This window comes from Neurospora hispaniola (genome assembly GCF_033458365.1).
Source record: "Neurospora hispaniola strain FGSC 10403 chromosome Unknown B0T23scaffold_1, whole genome shotgun sequence".
Taxonomy (NCBI): domain Eukaryota; kingdom Fungi; phylum Ascomycota; class Sordariomycetes; order Sordariales; family Sordariaceae; genus Neurospora; species Neurospora hispaniola.
The window spans coordinates 6,353,247-6,370,982 of NW_026944406.1; the positions used below are offsets into that span (position 1 = coordinate 6,353,247).

At 52.0% G+C, this 17,736-nt stretch overlaps 9 protein-coding genes and 1 non-coding gene across 10 annotated transcripts; 3 read left to right on the top strand and 7 right to left on the bottom strand.

The window, feature by feature from the left end:
* Positions 1-632: 632 nt before the first annotated feature.
* On the bottom strand, positions 633-1,301 carry B0T23DRAFT_435898 (uncharacterized protein; the record flags this gene model as incomplete). The annotated part of the gene is made up of 1 exon (XM_062840552.1): positions 633-1,301. The coding sequence occupies one exon, from the start codon at positions 1,299-1,301 to the stop codon at positions 633-635; it is 669 nt and encodes a 222-aa protein (XP_062698033.1).
* A 667-nt stretch (positions 1,302-1,968) lies between these two features.
* B0T23DRAFT_435900 (uncharacterized protein) lies at positions 1,969-2,957 on the bottom strand (the record flags this gene model as incomplete). Its single annotated transcript, XM_062840553.1, has 3 exons — positions 1,969-1,991; positions 2,051-2,634; positions 2,773-2,957. Coding segments are annotated over 3 exons (792 nt in total), but the record flags the coding sequence as incomplete, so codon positions are not given.
* A 264-nt stretch (positions 2,958-3,221) lies between these two features.
* Positions 3,222-4,933, bottom strand: B0T23DRAFT_372106 (uncharacterized protein). The gene is made up of 2 exons (XM_062836702.1): positions 3,993-4,933; positions 3,222-3,875 (listed from the first exon to the last, which is right to left on the bottom strand). Exons 1-2 carry the CDS (start codon positions 4,756-4,758, stop codon positions 3,625-3,627), a joined length of 1,017 nt encoding a protein of 338 aa, XP_062698035.1. The 5' UTR covers positions 4,759-4,933; the 3' UTR covers positions 3,222-3,624.
* Positions 4,934-5,223: 290 nt separating this feature from the next.
* B0T23DRAFT_372107 (uncharacterized protein) lies at positions 5,224-6,799 on the bottom strand. Its single transcript, XM_062836703.1, has 2 exons — positions 5,699-6,799; positions 5,224-5,636 (listed from the first exon to the last, which is right to left on the bottom strand). Exon 1 carries the CDS (start codon positions 6,570-6,572, stop codon positions 5,712-5,714), a length of 861 nt encoding a protein of 286 aa, XP_062698036.1. The 5' UTR covers positions 6,573-6,799; the 3' UTR covers positions 5,224-5,636; positions 5,699-5,711.
* Positions 6,800-7,648: 849 nt separating this feature from the next.
* On the bottom strand, positions 7,649-8,461 carry B0T23DRAFT_307436 (uncharacterized protein; the record flags this gene model as incomplete). The annotated part of the gene is made up of 4 exons (XM_062834422.1): positions 7,649-7,695; positions 7,769-7,895; positions 7,961-8,119; positions 8,243-8,461. 4 exons carry the CDS (start codon positions 8,459-8,461, stop codon positions 7,649-7,651), a joined length of 552 nt encoding a protein of 183 aa, XP_062698037.1.
* Positions 8,462-9,133: 672 nt separating this feature from the next.
* Positions 9,134-9,983, bottom strand: B0T23DRAFT_417704 (uncharacterized protein). The gene is made up of 2 exons (XM_062839664.1): positions 9,512-9,983; positions 9,134-9,394 (listed from the first exon to the last, which is right to left on the bottom strand). Exon 1 carries the CDS (start codon positions 9,845-9,847, stop codon positions 9,614-9,616), a length of 234 nt encoding a protein of 77 aa, XP_062698038.1. The 5' UTR covers positions 9,848-9,983; the 3' UTR covers positions 9,134-9,394; positions 9,512-9,613.
* A 10-nt stretch (positions 9,984-9,993) lies between these two features.
* On the bottom strand, positions 9,994-11,049 carry B0T23DRAFT_401825 (uncharacterized protein; the record flags this gene model as incomplete). The annotated part of the gene is made up of 3 exons (XM_062838616.1): positions 9,994-10,393; positions 10,482-10,572; positions 10,629-11,049. 3 exons carry the CDS (start codon positions 11,047-11,049, stop codon positions 9,994-9,996), a joined length of 912 nt encoding a protein of 303 aa, XP_062698039.1.
* A 1,898-nt stretch (positions 11,050-12,947) lies between these two features.
* On the top strand, positions 12,948-13,060 carry B0T23DRAFT_t32. Its single transcript has one exon. It is a non-coding gene; the product is annotated as a tRNA-Thr (tRNA).
* Positions 13,061-13,258: 198 nt separating this feature from the next.
* On the top strand, positions 13,259-16,131 carry B0T23DRAFT_372114 (uncharacterized protein). The gene has a single exon (XM_062836704.1). It carries the CDS (start codon positions 13,723-13,725, stop codon positions 15,826-15,828), a length of 2,106 nt encoding a protein of 701 aa, XP_062698040.1. The 5' UTR covers positions 13,259-13,722; the 3' UTR covers positions 15,829-16,131.
* A 179-nt stretch (positions 16,132-16,310) lies between these two features.
* B0T23DRAFT_372115 (NADH-ubiquinone oxidoreductase B18 subunit-domain-containing protein) lies at positions 16,311-17,021 on the top strand. Its single transcript, XM_062836705.1, has 3 exons — positions 16,311-16,430; positions 16,516-16,640; positions 16,716-17,021. Exons 1-3 carry the CDS (start codon positions 16,397-16,399, stop codon positions 16,818-16,820), a joined length of 264 nt encoding a protein of 87 aa, XP_062698041.1. The 5' UTR covers positions 16,311-16,396; the 3' UTR covers positions 16,821-17,021.
* Positions 17,022-17,736: the final 715 nt, after the last annotated feature.

The window sequence follows — 17,736 nt, forward strand, 5'->3', positions numbered from 1 at the left end:
GACCTTAACTGTAGGTGTTGGGTGTCAGTCTTGGTTGGCCTGCCTATGCAACACCCACTTTCCGGCAGAGAAGACATCAAGCGAAAGTCAATACGTGCATAAACTGCATTCTCCAAGCATAAGCAAGCATGTAGGGACACATCAACATGAATCAATGGGAGTTGGAACTGTAGGTAAGTTTTCGAAAGCTGACAAAGTGCTTTGTACTACCTGCCCTGATGCTGTAGTCAAGGTCTGTTACGGTGATGTCGTACGCCTTTTTATGCCAGCAGTGAGAGACAGTCCAAACCCGGGAAGCCATATAATCCTCCTTCCTCCCTTGTATTCACAGGTCCAGCTATGAACCATTAGCTGCTCTTTGGTAGTGGCGAGTGAGCTCGAACAGCATTCAGCGAGTTGGCAGCATGTAATGACAGCCTGAACCCCGATACACAACCCGACCTTGCCCGTCCCGCTGTGGTTCCGACATCGACCGAAGATGACACGCGCGCCTGTGTTTGCAGAACAGATTAGCTGGGGAATCCAACAATAGCTTGATCAAGAATATGCCAACAAGCAACTAGAGGAAAGGTATCTTCTGTGAGAGTGCTGCGCTGAGCCATCCCGAATCCCAAGAACAAGACACTTACATCTCAAGGATAGGTGCAGCACGGTGCCGGCCTGGGATCATGAGGGCTCATCTGATGGTAAGTTCCTGGGTATGCGCCGCAACGACGCAGAACATGCGGCTTGAAGAAAGGGGCAGGGGCAGGATCTGGGCGAGAAGGCGCGGCATCACCTCCAGATGCTGATGTGCCCGAGGTCTTGATCTGGACAGTAGCCGGGCCGTTCAGGTTGAGTTCGACAGCGGGGGTGCCACCTTCGGAGACGTGGACGGTGTAGGCGCCTTTGGTGTAAACGGTGAAGTTGGGTGCCTCCTCGTTCACTTTGACGCGCTTGGACGGGGGTGCCTCTTGGGTTTCGCCGTCGTCAGTTTGCGCAAAGGTACGTTTTCTGGCAGACGATGACTGTGCCACGGCGGTACTTGACTGGGTGGGCTTGGGCGGCAGATCGGGGTCAGAGACCAAATCGGCCTTCAACGCAGCCAGGGCATCGCGCAGCTCATCGCTACCTTGAGACGGCACGTCGCGCAAGAACTTTTGGAGGCTCCGAATGCCGAACTGACGGTACTGTTGCGCTTCCTCGTCGTCAGGATACCAGGGGCGGTGCGAAAACTTGGCCGCGATTGCCTTCAAGACCTCGGCCAGCTCAAGATCATCACCGGTGAGGTGGGATCTCTTTCTGAAGATACGATCCGCCATGTTGGTTGCCGCGGCAGGAGGTGAGAACGCGGATGTGAAAGAGCGAAAGAAAGAAGGAGGGGTTCTTTCTTTGGAGACGAAAGGATGGAAAGAACCAGAAGAAGTGGGAGTCACACCAGGCAGAGACCGACGGGAGCCACGACGTTGGCTGAAGAAGAAAGGACCAATATGACGTAGCGCTCCTTCCCTTTCCAATCTCAGGCAGGCATTGGCGGTCCGTCTCAATTTCGATCCACCAGCGATAATACACCAAGAGGAAGGAGCACCTCACCCAAAGCCACCACGGCCGGCAAAGAAAAGAAAGAGGGCACTGCAACGAGCCGGGCTTCGGAGCTCAAAGGACACATGATGCTGCAGTCAGCCAAACAGCTCTTGCTTTGGTCAAGGAAGCCTTTTGCGAGACTGTAGTATTGTTCAACCCTCGGGTCGGAGAGAATCCCGCTTGCATTCTTTGGTCATGTAAATGCTTGGATTCTGGGTCAGCCAGTGCCGTCAGGATACATACATTCATTTGACTTTTTCCGGTTTCATTCTACAAGTCCACCTTGCTTAGTTCCCTTCTGAATGCCAATTATCTGCCATCCTTCCGTGCCTGCCATGTCTTCAACCTACCCCTCAATTTGTCCCGAAAGTCCCAACCACAAAGGCCTGACCCGGGATATCAAACAACATCGCTGTCCGTTTCGGTATCTGTTGAACAACAGTTAGCCTAAAAGTAAGTGCAAACCTTGCTTCATGGAGTTACTCACTAGATGACATTGAAGAAACCGAAGACCACTCTACGAAGCCCATGTCTCCAAAGCCCATACCTTCCCAGCCCGTGACCATCGGGTTCACATTACCAACGCCTTCAGATGCAGCGAGAGAAGCGCGAGTAGCAAAAGCAACGACAGCGGGAGCGGGGTCAGGGGCAGCGGCACCAGGAACACCGAGAGCAGGGACAGGAGCAGCGGCAGCAGCAGCAGCAGCAACACCTCCACGATTGAGCTTGACCAGAACCCTAGCAGGACCGCTCGACTTGAACTTGAAGGTAGGAGTATCGCCTTCGGTGATGCGAACTTTGTAGACACTTTGGGTATCGACTTTGAAGATGGTCTCAGGGGGAAGCGCCGGATAGTTCTGGTGGGTGGTCATGACGCGCTTGTTGGGGTGTAAAGCATCATGATTGTTGTTGTTGTTGTTGTTGTTGCCGTTCTGGTCCATGGCTTCGGCGGGACGTTTCTTGTTGTTGGTGTTAGCGGTGGTGTTGTTGGCGTTGACAGTATTGTTGACATTCGCCGCGCTGGTATCAGCAGCGTTGGTGTTGGCGGCAGTCTCTACCTCAGGAACCCCCCTAATAATGACCGGTCCAACTTGACTTGTAGGTGCTCCCGGGCGCTCCAGTATTTCAATAGCCTGCTCCAAGGCCGTAGTTCCCTGTGGTAGCGTCTTAAGCAATACCTGGAACACCAACACAAAGTATTTCTTCCACCTGATGTTGTAGCTGTCGCCAAAGGGATGGGGAGTCTGGTCGTCATATGCCTCGTACTGCTTGGCCAGCTCCTTAAGGACCATGGACATCTCCCAGCCTTCGTCAGACGGGTCGAGGTCGTTTAGGAGGTAGTCGGTCCATTTCAAGGATGCCGTACTTCTCGTTGTTTGGGTTGAGGGGTCCATTTGGTCTAGGGCAGGATTACCTGGGGGTCGTTATGGCGAGTCTTTGGGGCCTGGTGGGGGGCTTGAAAGGTGTGATGTCGGGTAGTATTGGTTTGAGAAGGGAAGCCCGTGGAAGTTAGAAGTGATGAGTGGGTTGATGTCTTGAGGTATCAACATTCGATGTACAGATATCGGCACAAGTGTCAACAGGTGTCGGGTGTCAGCCTCGTATGAGAGCATTGCCATTCACTTCACTGGAAAAGCGGGCAAAGTTGACTCCCGGAGGCGTGATATCAATAGCGTACAGTTAGGGCTTGCCTCGAAAAGGGGCTTTTCCTTTCATCTGATGTCGACAAAGTTCCAGTCAATATAAAGAAGCACGCACTGTTTCCCTACACGACGTTGGCGCTCTGCTCGCAAAACAGCCAGAAATGTCATGGCCGTGGTGTCACTAGTTCCAGAAGTGTCTGATTCAAAATATTACCTGAGGAAAACCCTCCGCACATTAATACGATCCCCTCTACAGAGAGATACCCTGCGAGTTCCAAAAAACTTTCATTACAACAATCATCACAACACAATTACTATCCAAAACCTCGTAACCCAACGTCACTAGCCCTCACCCCGAGTACAAAACACATTTTCCCACTCGGTCTTTCTTCCCATCTCGTGATTGGATGGCGAGTTGCTAAGGAGTCAGTTGAAGGCAAACGGTGTATAGCCCGAACTGTATATTGCACCTCGGTTTATTGTGGTTAGGTGCAGGTGCCCGTGACCTTTGGGCTGGCGTAGCGGTATGGTCAGCGGAGGAATCCAATGCGTAGGGGATATTGATGTTATAGCCCGCCAGGGACAGGGATAACGAATTTGAGTCTTGCGCTGGTGAGGGTTCCTTTGAGCCTTGGGCTGGTGAAGGCCTTTGGTCTTGGGAATATGTATCTAGGTAGCATCGAATTATCAGTTGAGCTGCGGTGATAGTTGACTTGAACGGACTGCTGCAAGGTAAACCGATCGATCAAGTGTTGGCTACCTATCGAAGAGGGCAAGGGAACTCACCAGACGACAAACTATCCATCGAAGGACAGGCGGACCAGCGCATAGGAGGAAATAACGGCACTGATGGAGGGCTTGCCGGCAACGTGTCCTCAGCGGCCGACGACGTGCCCGTTGAAGACATGGACATGGACGCTGTAGAACTTTCGGACTTGATACAAAAAGTGGCATCAGCAGGGCCTTCGGGAACGAGGACGACCTTGACGTTGGCCGGGATGTAAACTATGAAATTATCTCGAGTCGGCTCCTGCTCCTTCTTGGCACGCTTTCTCGTGTTTGCGGCGTTGCCATCGTCATCGTCGTCCAACGAATCAGTCCAGGAACGCTTCCTGCCGCGCTGCTCTGAACTGTTGGCGACGGGTTGGGGTTGGGTATCGGGCGGAGTAGCTGTAGCCACAGCAGCTTCATACTGGACGACTGGTGGTGGTAGGCGTCGTTGTTGATGAAACTCTCTCCGCTTCTCCCGTACTTGCTCAGCGCTCGCATCTGGAGGTGGTAGTTCCCTCAGGATCTTTTCGAAAGCCGCGACAAAGTAGTTGTACCACGCGTTCCTCTGCCCTGCCGTCTTATAGTCGACATTATTATTAGTACCATAACGAAGTGAAGTCGAGACACTGATTCGCTTGGTGGATTCCTGGGCAAGGGCTTTGAGCGTTCTGCCCAGGCGGTCATTGCAATGAGGCTCCGAGTCGGCTAGGAGATAATGCGACCAGACGTAGGCTCCCCATCCTCCAGATTTTCTCTCATCCATGTTTCGTGGTCGCGGCATCCTGATTGCTGGGTGTGGTCACCGCCGATTGTATGTAAGGTAAGGAAGGTGGTTGAGCCGAAAGATGATGTAAAGGTCCCCGTAGTGAGGAGATGTCGCACTTGGATTCAGAGATTGATAATGTGTCGATAAGCGGCCGGCTTGAAAGTGATAATGGCTGATGCGGTCTTTGCTATGTTGAGGTCAAGGAAAAGGAGGAAGGAGAAAGGAGCGGGGTGTATCCATGTCCTTGTCTGCGCTTAGGTAAGCATGCACAACCCTGTACACGTAGCCTGCCTGCACATGCATTATGCAGTTTGTGCGGTACATGACACTCTACCGGTCCAATGAAAGAGGTCTTGATTTTTAGGAAATGTGGTGTTGATGGCTAGGAACAACAACTGGTGCACGTCGTAGCTTCCAACCGAATGGTACATCGCACACATATTGAAAGCAAGAAGCGGAGAGGGAAGGAAGGGCGGGGTCCAAGATGCCATTCAGCAGGATCTTGTATCCCCAACGAAGGCGTTTTTACCTGCCCAAGGTAAGTACCTAGGTTCCTCCTCTTGTCAAGTCCTCTACGTAGTAATCCGGTCACTTCATTACAGCGTTCACACAAGTGTTGGTACACATTCACCAGAAGTACAAAGATGTGGCTACATGAGAATTTGATGATTTTCTGCTACAACTCATGTACGAATTTACCCGGCTCTGCCTTACAACTTCCTTAATCCCTTCGTGAGAACCTTTCCAAGTTCCCACACTTCTTCTTCTAGTCCTTGAACAAGCAACAGATTACTCTGCTACATCACAGCCAGTACCATAATCCCTCATTACCTCCCAATGCAACCATCAGGTTAGGCACGTCCCAATGCCAAAGTTGGCCTGCAAAAACCGATGTTAGTAACCATCACCGGCATGGCTTCCTTATCTCAGAAGGGGTCTCACATACCAAGGTTAGTAGGTAATGTCCCCTAAAGGTACATATCCAACGGAACAGGCCTCTTACTAGGACTATCATCACCCTCGCCCTCGCCCTTACCCTTACCCTTGCCCTTGGTACTACCACCGGCACCAGTGCCATTCGCAGCAGCGATAGCACGAGCGGGAGCACGAGCGGGAGCACGAGCGGCGAGAGCGGCAGGGGCAGGCTGAACGAAAGCGGAAACACCGGTAGAATGGACCTGAACGGAACCCGAACCGACTAACATGAACTCGGCCATATAACCGACAGTGTGAAAGCGGGTAGTGGAAGGGCCGTTGGTGTCGATGTTGAAGGTGGTCGTGGTTCCGGGGGCGTCCTCGGTCTCGGTCTTGGAGCGCTTGTTGGCGCTGTCTTGGCTGTTGTCGGCAGGGCGCTTGTTCGTGTTGTTCATGTTGTTCATGTTGTTGATGGCGACGGGGTTCATGTTGGTGGTGTTGGCAGGGACCAAGGCGGTGCTGTTGAAAGGGGCAGGGACAGGAACAGGGGCCATGGTGATGTTGTTGGCAGGGACCATGGTGGCGTCGTTGGCAGGGACTAAGGCAGTGCTGTTGGCGTTGGCGACGTTGACGGTATTGACGGCGTTGGCAGCGTTGTTGGCGCCTTGGCCAGCAGTGGGCAGCAGATTCTTGGACATGTCACGGAGTGACTTGACAAAGTGATCATGGAACTGTTCAGCAGAGGCACCAGAGTCTCTATGAGTGCCCTTCTGGTACTTCTTGGCCAAGTCGTTGAAGACGGCGGTCAACTCGGCCTCTCGCTTTCCAGAAGTGGCAGGGTGACAGTCAACCACAAGCTTCTTCGCAGAGGTCTTGGCCCATCTGATCGGGTTTCTTCCACCGTATCCGGACATCTTGTTTGCAGTTGGAGGTGATGGTACCGACAGAGGGTGTAGTGTCCAAAGGATTGTCGATGGTAGACAGGTAGAGTCAGAAGTGGTTGTTGACGAGACTGTGTACTCTGGGCCGAGAAAGAAAGCAAGAAGAAGTTGTTCATCTTGGGCTTTTTATATTGGCTGTAACATATTTGACGCTCGCCTACTTGGAAAAGGTTCCAGTGAAAACTACGTGGAGATTCGGCTACCTCTAGGTTTGGCTGCAGGTTACAGATATGACTTTTCTCCACAAGAACTTGCACTCGAGGGAATCTCCTACCTTCACCTTGTGTCGTTAGCCGAATCCAAACCAAAAAGGCACCTTCAGCGCCAGCACTACCGGAACACTGGTCGCGTGAAGTGGCCGGAGGGTGGCAAAAAGCCTGCAAGGCAGTACACAACAGGAATTCTTGGCTGGTAGTGAAAAGACATCCAGAATATCCCGTAGGCCTCCTCTTGATCCTTAGCAGAAGGTTTGATACGAACGAAGGATCCAAAGGCCCAGAGTATTCCACTTGGCAAGAACAAAACGTGAATGAAGGACTCCGTAGACGCCACGCTTGCAGAAACGTTCAACGGCATTAGAGCAGTGGCATCCTTCATTATCAACCAGTCTCCAATAAAAGAACATGCATACACGCTACCAACAACTCAGTTTTGGCGAGTGTCCACCAGCCTTGGATCTTTGATACCCTATGCACCATCACCCATGTCCAGCAATGCTTCCTCGGGGAACTTTCGCCAAAGATGTTCTGGGCGTCTACATCCACTAGATGCCTAGGAAACTCGGTGTCAGTTGATTGGCCATTGAGTGCCCGTACTCCATAGTGGTGTATGCTCCAAAGGAGGAACTGACCTGATGTTGCTGCCAAAGTTGAATGGCTGGTGATCGTAGCCTACAAGTAGGTAGGGCTCACCTGCTGGCTTCGAAACACCAATATCATTGGGTGTATCAACCGAGATAACATGAATAGCACGGGGCTGGGAGCTAGAGAGCGAGTGGGGGTGCAAGCGGCAGAGAAGTCCACCTCTAGGCTAGGATACGTAGGAGACGTTTAGTCCCAGAGACTGTAGCCTACATCCTCGTCGGACTCCTCCTGCTCTACATCAAGTGGAAAGCAAGTAGTTAGTTTTTGAATACGGCACATGGGCGAACGAAGTGGAAGTATTCTTACGGTTAGTCTTCTCCTCCTCAATCTCCCTAGTAATGCTACCAGTAGCAGTAGCGGTACTGCCGGCAACAGAGGCAGGAATACCGACGGAGGGGACGTAAGCGGATCTGGAAGAACCCTCACCAATCAACTATAATATCTCATATTAGCCACGTGAATCCGACACCCGAATTGGTTTCCAGATGATAGTCGTACTTGGTTGAGGGTACCTCTATGGACCTGGACTGTAGCCGTCGCGGGGCCATTCAGCAGAAACTCGAGGGTCGTCGTCGTGCCCTCTTTGACAATGCGGGCTTTGTAGTCTCCTTGGGTGTCCACTTTGAAGGTGGTGTCGGAGGAAGAGTTATCGGTGGGCTTGACATCGATAGTAGTAGTAGCGCTGGCATCAGAGGGTGCGGTGATTTCGAGTCTTGCAATCGCCTCGCATAATTCACCGATGCTATCAAGATCTTTATAAGGTGGCAGATCTCTCACAACCCTGTCGAAAGCAGCGACAAAGTAGTTACACCACGCGAGACTGTAAAGATCGCTAGCCCAACCGGAACGAACTCGCTTGTCGAACTCCTCGGCGAGGTCTTGGAGGACTTTACTTAATGCCATTAAAGAACTAGGGGGTTCGGACTTGGAGGTATCCAGAAGCCTCGACCACAATTCGGCCGCCTTTTTTCTACCAACAGGATCCGGGAATGGCGACATTCTGATTGTCTGGGACGTTGATGGATGACGACCTGGGAATTAGGCATAGGGTTGTGCGGAGGTACGACCACTGTTGGTTGGAGGTGGACAGTCAACGACCCAAAACGCTGGATACTGTGGTGGTAATGCTGAAGTAGGAACAGGATCCAGGCCGGCCTAAATAGCGGACCAGAGCGCCGGTGGAATTGTTGCTGCGCGGAGGTCTGTAAACAACAGAAGGAGATGGAGAGCAGTTGTCGTATGGCAACGCTTGTTGTCTTTGCTCAACGGGATGGGACATACAAGTTATTCCTTTCATGTCTTGTCAAGATTGAATGACCAAAGGCAAGTGTCTGGCTATTCTGTTTTGTTCTTGACATCAAGATAAGAGTATGGAACATCCGCGAAGGCTGGAGAGCATACCGTAATGTGTGCTTCAAGGCCCTGGTCTGCAAAGCGACTTTCATATCCTTCCACTGCAGTCCAAGCAAGACGCAAAGGCATCATTAGAGGTACCTGTGGAAATCTTTCCTGATCTGAAAGGGGCGTAAGATTTTGCCAGGACGTTGTCTGTTGATTCGCTGGCGAGAACGGAACAAAAGGAATTAGGACATCAAGTAAATGTTGAGAGGAGAAGCATTTGCCATTGGCCGTCAAAGTCATCAGCAATCAGGATGGAGAAGAATGCGCTTTCCATTATCTAGGTACCATCAAGGAATATTTCCCCATCTATCCCACTTTGAATGACCCATCGGCTGCCGCGGACATGAAAGCAACCTTCATTCCCCCACCCCCTTTCACAGACTTTGCTGGATGCCGGGCAAGAGTGATGTCAGTGCCCGAGTGATCCAGAGAATTGACAATGGCTTCCCACTGAGTTGGGATATGGAATAGAAGGTGCGCGGCGGGGAATCGCAATTCCAGAGGGTTAACTAGACGCTCCTTCTTCCTGTTCTACCAAATGCCGAGAGGAAAATTGCAGTGGCGTCAGTGTCTGAGACGTGAAGAGAGCCATTTAAGGAAGGCAGGTGACAGTGGCAGGAAAGAAATTGCTCAAGAGGGGTAACTCACCCAACGCTCCTTCCCTTACAACTCCAACAGTAATCCCCGCTTCTCAGTTGTCACTCTCGTCCAAGTCAATGACAGCGGCAGCAGAGGCAGCACTCTTCTGAATTATCTTGACCTGGACCGTCGCAGGGGTGCTGGAGCTGAACTCGGCAACTGGGATGTCGCCCTCCCAGACGCGAACGGTGTAGGGGCCTTTGGCGTGAACGGTAAAGTTTGTGGCATTCGGATCCATCTCGGGTTTGACGCGCTTGGTTCTGTTCGGGGTGTAAAAGTCGTCATCCTCGGTCGCGGCGGGACGCTTGTTGTTGTTGTTGTTGTTGTCGTCGTTGTTATTGACATCAAAACCAGTCCTCAAAAACGCCCTCAAGGTAGCGGGTGACGCGTGCTTTCCCCTCCCTTCACGGCATGCTTTGCCATTGGCATCGATAAGCTCGCGAACAGTTTTCAGCAAATCCTCAGTACTGGCTGGCAGGTACTTCAACATGTTAGTTGCGAAGCGACTGGACAAAGTACACATGCCAGTACTGGCTAGGTGCGTCCTTGTGCAATCGCATGTCTAGGTCCAATCGCCCATCCCATCCTTTCAGGGAGAGTTCGCAGTATCGGGCGGCAAAGTCTTTGAGGACGTCTGAGAGCGCTTCCTTCCATCTTGGGTCCGTCGGTAACCTGTCTTTGATGAGCATTTCCGCAAGACTCTCTATGGCCTGCTCCCGCGTGAACACGCGTGGTTGGGGTTGCGACATGTTGACTAAAAGTGAAATGGCGGCGAGTCTGATGACTGTCGGAGAGGTTGTCTGAGCGGGCGAAAGGAAAATAACATCGAGCTTTGCTTCAATCGTTGAGGCTGTGTGATAGTGATTGCTCATGGTTGAAAGCTTTAAATACCTAGTTGGCAAGTGAGACGTGTTGTTGTCGAGACCTGGCAGGAAGGAAGTCAGGGTCAATGGAGTTCATTGTCGACTGAACAACTGACAGTGGAAATATCGCATCGCGCTTAAGCACAGGAGTCAAGGTCCCAACGCCAGGCGACAGGTAGTCCAAGCACGTAGCCTTCAGCTGTCGGCCTGCGACAATATCTCTTCTCGGTTCGCAAGTGTTACATGTGATGCCCAATCCATACACGATCCTCCCTTGACGAGCTTTTCAGCTTCCAAAGTGCGAACGCTGCGGCCATTTTCGTTATCTTCTACGCCGCGTCTCTTATTGGAAGGTGGGGGTTTCTTAGCTGCCGCTTCCTCCTTGTACTCAAGCGCATCAACCGCCTCCTTCAGCTTGTCGACATTAGCCGGAAGCTCCTTTAGCATGTTTTGGAGTGACTTGACAAAGAACTTATGCCACAGTGTGCTGGGGTGGTCGTCAGAATTGCCGAACCCGGTGGTGCCAAGAAGAACTTCTGGCGAGAGCTCATGATACTTGACAGCAAAGGCCTGAAGAACATCCGCCAGTTCTTTCTCCCTGTCCTTACCGGAGTGGTAGTTAAGAAGGATGTGTGACAGCTTCTCAGCTGCTCTGTCGTTCGACATGACCTTGGACATGGACATTTTGATTGCGGGGTGGTAGCAGAAAGCAACGATTGATGAGGCGCTTGGGTTTGAGGTGGAGAGAAAGAGGCAAGTCGTTGTGGGTGACAAAAGACGTGTGAGGAGTGTTTTTGTTGTTGACGGAAGATCAATGTGTAACGAGTAACTGACTGCTCGATTAGTGGTTTTGAGGTCAAGGAAGAAGGTGAGAAACACACCTCGTTTCAAAAAGTGATCAGGGTTGCTGCAGGTGGCAGAAAAGATATATGACGTTGCCAGCTGCCTATATACAGGTAGGATAAGTCTCTCGTTTCGTCTCATCTCAATTGCCCAATAAACGCACAGGAAACTTCGATGTATATTACCAGACTCTCATCTCGAGAAGGTGTGGAGACGTTACGTTGAGAAAAGTTCCGTGGGGGGGATTTGTTGAGGTGAGGGGGTACAGAGCCTCGACGAGGAGGAGAAGGGCTTCGGAGAGGAAAGCCCGGGGGAGGACGAGGCAGGGCAGAAGTATGCTTTGTTGCTGCTGTCATTGTTATTGTCGCAGACGTAGCATTTGAGAGCCGGCCGTCAACACGAAGACATGGAATCAACAGCCTTACCAACTAGGACAGCACCACCCGCAGGTATCGCGGGAGCCGGGAGCGGAGGGACTAGAAGTTTCTTGCGCTCGGGCATGGGGCCGAGAGTGGTTTTACCACTAAGGCTGACGCCTCTACTCACCCTCTTTCTCCACGCAATTATATATCCCATCCACCTATGTCAACTGTCATATGGAACGTCGGTCAGGTAAATTTAATATTGTGCGGCTGTCCTGACAAGCTGCCAATAACCAAGAAACTTGGCAAATCCAGGGGCACAAGAAGACTGCCCGTACACCCCGCACACGCACACACTTGAGGCGTCAACAACAACTGAGTTGGCAGAGTGGGGATATGATATTGAAAGTTTGAAATGAAGTGTGATGCGACGAATATGGAAGGGAGGAAAGTCCACGGCGCGAAGTGGCGGGCACTCTTCATCACCTCTAGCGAGTACCGTGCCCTACCTTGGCCTTTAGAGGGTGCCGGGGACCCCAACCCATCGGTATCTTACTCGACCTGTTCTCGCGATCCTGACACATCGACATCTGGGAATAAGTGGTAGCGAGGGGAAAAGGGAAAAAGAAACAAAAAAAATAAAAAGGTGATTGACGAGTTGGACATGAAACGAAGAATGGCTTTTGTAGACAGGCGAGGCGAGGTCGAAAATGCTACACCGCGTAAAACTCCCAGCATATGATCAAGTTCTCGATGGCGAGGTAAAATCAAGAAGCAAAAGACAGATGAAGACCCTCGACCAAATGGAAACGAATAAACCGTCGTGGTGGGGATGACGAGAATCGCGGCAGCCAATCGAAGCTGGTGTTTCGCGATGGCATTTTGTGTATAACCAGCGGGCGGTTGATTGTTTGGTATGTGTTTCGTCGAAGGAGAAAAGCAGGCCAGGTCAGGTCAATAGGTACATCGCGGGGATGGAAAAAGGAATCCAGCGGAGTAAGTACACAGGTGGGTGCACGGGTATACGGGGTGCCTTCCTCCGCTAACACCTGTACCGTCCCCAGCCGCATGTCACCCGACACCCGCCGGACCCCAACTTCACTGCAGAGGAAAACTCCAACACGTGACAAAATATCGAATTGCAATAGATTGAACGTGAAAGCTTGACCAGATGACTCCCGTTCTTGAATCAGAAATCTACTCCAAAAGATGACAATCCCTCAAAAAGCCCGAGTGTCCGCCGACCCTCAGAGTCATCCTTCGCATCGCGCCCAACCTAGACATGGAGAACTGCAGTGAGGCTGGTGGACACCAGATTCTGCTACATAACTCCACTTTCAGCAGGGTTCCTCCAACAACAGCACAACAAAGCCTAATGCCTGCTTAGCATAGTGGCTAATGCGTTGCACTTGTATAACTACCTAATCTCCTTAGCGAGAGGAGGTAACGACGACATGCAAAGATCACAGGTTCGATTCCTGTAGTAGGCATTTCTTTTTTTGCATTTTTCTCTTAACTGGTCTTACAACTTTTGATCGTCTCGATCATTTCGGACATGTTGTGCATTCGTGATTCCTTTTCCGTTCGTGTAGTTGTGAAGTTGGCTTTTGTTTTGGCTTTTTTTATTCACGAGAGGGAGGCGTAAAGTTGGGACTAAGGGTTGGGAGTGGTCGCGAGCAAGACATGCCCGTCCTGGTAACGCTGAGAGGACAGATGAATTCAGGTATACTAGCTCTATTGGTCTGTCATGCACTTCAATCGTGTGGCACTTTGTCTCTAGATTAACCGCCACTTTATTTGGAGCTAGCAGTTCGTAAAAGGCTCCGCCAGCCCAAGGGGCTCGAACAATCCTCAAGTAGGTCGAGGCTGTCCTTGTTTATAGAGACAATAAGCCATGCCATAATTAGCTCGGCACTCAACAAAGAACCCAAAAATCTCCTTTGTGCAAGGCGCATCTTCTAAGCCCATTGTTCACTTGTGGTCCCTGGGACCATCTCCTTTGTGCACTCGAGTCTTCATAAACAGCCGGATACGACTGTGTTCCGAATTGCTGTTCAGTTCCATTCTCTTCAATTCCTTCATTCACTTTCACTTACACTCACTTACCACCAGAAACCCATAGAGCATAGACACATCCATCACATTAGCAACCATGGCACCAATATCCTTCTCCTCACCACCCGGTGACGGCATGTGGAAGGGCAACATCATTTCCGGCCACAGCGTGAGAAACAACCAATCCATGCAACTCGAAATCGACAACGCACCTGCCCTCTACGCCATCGAGCCCGTCTCCCCGCACGCACCCGACTACTTCCCCATGCTGCCTTCGGATGACGGCTTCCACTCCGACGAAGAAAATCCCGACCAGGAATTCCAAGACCGTCCCGAAGACGCCGACCCCCTTGTCGTCAAGGAGTTTCCCTACCACCACCTCACCTACACATGCTATCCCATGCGCGCAACCGACTCTCTCCGTCGTAATTTCTTGAACCCCACTAGCAACGCGTTTCTTCGTCCCGGAACAAAAGAAGATTTCCCCGACGGGTTGCGGTTGGTCTTCATCAACTGGCTGAAGAAATACGACGTCGAATCCGGAACAGGCGTCTCCGTCGGTCTATGGCGCACCATCGGACCAGACCCCTTGTTGGTGGTCGTCAAGCGCATCAAAGGCTACTCATTAAAAACGCGCCGCGAAGACGGGCCGCGGGTTCCCGACATCGACGGCCCACCAGGCGAACTCAAGTTCAACAGCCTGCCAGACGAGACGAAGCGCACGCTCGAGTTTCGCTTCTTGTATGATCCGCACTTGACGTGCTTGCCGCAGACGCATGCCTTCCAATTAAATGACTGGCCGCAGGAGGACGTGACGCATTTTGGCAAGTTCTACAATGGGGGCTCGGTGGCGGAGATGATTATGAAGTTCAAGAAGATAGGCAAAGCGGTTCCCGAGCCGTTGATTTGGCATGTGATTGCGCAGGTCGGGAGGGCCTTCAAGTTTATACATACGGGACGGACGCACCCGGACAAGACGCAGGACCGGGGGTCGGCGAGAGGACCGCCCGAGGAAGGAGAAAAAGAAAGGGAGTGGATGGAAAAGGAGGATGCCAGAGCGGCGAACTGGGTGCCGACGGCGCATTTTGATGCGCATGCGGTCAATGTTTGGATGCATTGGGTGACGCAGTACGAGAGGGAGAATGATGGCGACAAGTGCCTGGAGCACTTTGACGAGGACTTTCCGCAGGTCATCCTGGGAGACTTTGGGCTGGCGATGAACGGGAAGAGTCGGATTGGTAGCCATAATCTCAGGATCAACGAGTGTCCGGATTTGCCGGGTAAGGAGACCTGGAAGGACAAGGCCGAGCTTGGCCTGATGCTGCATCATTTGCTCCTGGCCGGCCTTCGGGAGGTGCCTCGGTTCACGTCCAAGAAAATTCCGGAGGACTGGTATACAAAGTATAATGAGTGGCTGTATGCAAACTACTCCAAGACGCTGATTGATGTGGTCAAGCGGTTTAGTGACTTGGCGCACATGAGCGACCGGCACCGTCTGGGGTGGAAGACTCTCGGGGCCATGTCTTTCGGGGCGATGGTGGAGCAGGAATATAAAAAGTGGAAGAACGGATATTCTTCCGGTTTAGCGCCGTGTGATGAATGGTTCCACCACACCATGATCGATCTGGCCGATAAAGAGGTGGACGAGCGGCGTAGGTTCCGGGATGGCGTCGAGAGCGTGAGGTGGGCGACAGGGCAGCGCATGAGCACGATGCCGTATCAGGTCCCGAATAGGACCAAGTATAGCCAAAAGCTCTTTCATCCCGACGTTCGCGGGAGAGTACTCCCTGTTCCGCTGGACGGGAGAGAGACACTGCGCAGCAAAGCAAGGACTCTCTACAACCGCAAACTGCGGCGACCTGTCATCGCGGCCTTCTACCGTCACCCGCCTGACCCGGCTGACTGTGTGGATAAGGACAAGCTCTGGGTGACCAGGACGTACCGGATGGAACGAATCCGGTACCGCAAACCCCGAGCCATCAGAATCGAAACCAGTCTCAAGGGGGATCCGGGAAGCGAACAGAGAAAGTTTACGCCGCCGCCGACTCCTGGGGAGGTGGACCAGATAAAGTCGAGTATGTTTGGGCCGTCTTCGTGGGATTCACGGGTGCTGCAGTGGGACAGGGAGGGAGAGGAGAGTGGGGATGAAAGTCCGGGGATGGAGGATTGGAGCCTCTTTGGAGTGAACGAGAGCGGGAGTTAGTGGTACCTCGGAAGTTGGCAATATCCACGCGAACTGTTGTATTTCCTCCTACCAACTGGTGTAGCCGGCAAGGTGTTGAGTGCAATCTGGGCCATAGAGTGACTGTGTACGAGAGAGGGGGACTTGTCCCAAACAGGCCGCCTTGTAGTTGAAATCGAGAGAATCCATGATGGAGAGCGTTTTGTCAGGTAATTTCCAAGGGGTAAACTGAAAGTGTTGGTGTGATGCCACGGCAGTAAATTGGGTTGTGGAATCAAAGAGTCGACGTTGACAGATGCTTTGAATGGAAAAAGGAAGGGAATTGTTTGGCGACAAGGGAACAGTTGTGAGACTGAACCGACAGCTGCCACTCACTGCCTGCCGCAAACTGGTCAAGCTTGGCATCTGTCAGGTGATCATGATGCTTGTCGTGACGCTCGGGCCACTCGATCATGGGAACGAAGCTGGGGAAGAAGCTCCACAGTTTGGACATTGTCGTCGACGTCTCGACAACATCCTGGACTCGGTTCACCAAGACCACACCACCATTCCCACGAGACGGTCGCTCCTCCAATTGCTTGATCCCAAGATGGCGTCCGATTCTTCAGTCACCACTGCCAGGCGTAATTCTCCCTTCCAATACCCTCCCCGACATCCAAGGAAGAATGCGCTTTGCTAACGGGAGGGGTTGCGCTGGTGACCAAACAGAGGCCACTCGCGAGGAGATGCGCGATGCCAAACTTCCCTTGGCCTACCGCGACAGCTGTGCCCACCTCCTCATTCCGCTGAACCGGTGTCGCTACGATACTTACTACCTTCCGTGGAAGTGTGAGGTACGACGGCCGTCGTCATGACACAAATACACCGAGCGCACACAAGCGAACGACGAACTGACAATCCACCCGCAGGACGAGCGACACACATACGAAAAGTGCCAGTACGTCGAGTTCAAGAAGCGCGTCGCCAAGATGGACGAGTTGAGGGCGGCCAAGGGTGGAGCGCGGAGCAACTGATTTCGATTGAGAAGGAAACGGCACGAGCAAAACGAGCAAGGGCACGGAACACAGGACGCACGACGGAGACACAGCACAGCGCGAGGAAAACAGGATCGCGAGACCACACCCCGTCCTGTACATATTCTAGAGACGGGCACGATAATGAAAAGGATCAAGGAACATGCGCAAGTTTACGAGTTCCAGCTGCTCCCGAGACCATATCCATGCAATGGGGTCCTCCCACTCCACCAGCTCGAGTCATGACTGTGGATTGCAGGGCTGTAGGGCTGAAGTCAGTGCGCACTCTCACGAACTGGAGCCATTCGACTGAAAGTCTGGAACAATTGCGAGTGGTGCTACACTTCAAGAAAAGGATTGTCTGAACGTCAATCGGTATCCGTAAAGGTTGGGGATTTTGGAGCGAAAAAAATGTTGACCGGAGCAGGAAGCACACACACTGTCCGACAAGTTGCCGATCCTGTACAGCCCAGCACCGAAACCGGAGCTGATGGAGATCCAAGGTCAAACGCAAAAGTGGTTGACAACACCAAAGATCAACCATGTCCGACAATATGCGGCATCCAGCCTCGAGCCAATGGATCATGGGGTAATGTAATCCAAGATCTCTTCTTACTCTTATAGCCCTTATCTGATCAATCTGTCCTTCTTAGGTTCCTGTGTTATTCAGCACCGCAAAGGGACAAATAAACTGCGCAGGAAATGTCATACACTCTTATCGGAAGAGGAACGACAACGCTGATGGCTTCGTGAGTGGCAAAAGCTTGTTGTCATGGACGCTTGGAGTGTAGCAGCCATGTCCTTATCAATCCCGACTTACGCCATGCACCATGATACCAAGACACATCGTCTTTGTCGGAAAACACCATCGCCGCTCAGAACTGCCGGAGATGTACATCCTCCACAACTTACAGCA

Bases quoted from the DNA above. Each gene is read 5' to 3' on its own strand.
- B0T23DRAFT_372106 (XM_062836702.1), bottom strand. From the start codon at position 4,758: ATGCCGCGACCACGAAACATGGATGAGAGAAAATCTGGAGGATGGGGA. The intron at 3,876-3,992 runs GTGAGTTCCCTT...GATGCTACCTAG, and splicing joins GATGGATAGTTTGTCGTCTG to ATACATATTCCCAAGACCAA.
- B0T23DRAFT_372114 (XM_062836704.1), top strand. From the start codon at position 13,723: ATGGCACCAATATCCTTCTCCTCACCACCCGGTGACGGCATGTGGAAG.
- B0T23DRAFT_417704 (XM_062839664.1), bottom strand. From the start codon at position 9,847: ATGTCAATAACAACGACGACAACAACAACAACAACAACAAGCGTCCCG.
- B0T23DRAFT_372107 (XM_062836703.1), bottom strand. From the start codon at position 6,572: ATGTCCGGATACGGTGGAAGAAACCCGATCAGATGGGCCAAGACCTCT.
- B0T23DRAFT_372115 (XM_062836705.1), top strand. From the start codon at position 16,397: ATGGCGTCCGATTCTTCAGTCACCACTGCCAGGC. The intron at 16,431-16,515 runs GTAATTCTCCCT...GTGACCAAACAG, and splicing joins TTCAGTCACCACTGCCAGGC to AGGCCACTCGCGAGGAGATG. The intron at 16,641-16,715 runs GTACGACGGCCG...ATCCACCCGCAG, and splicing joins ACCTTCCGTGGAAGTGTGAG to GACGAGCGACACACATACGA.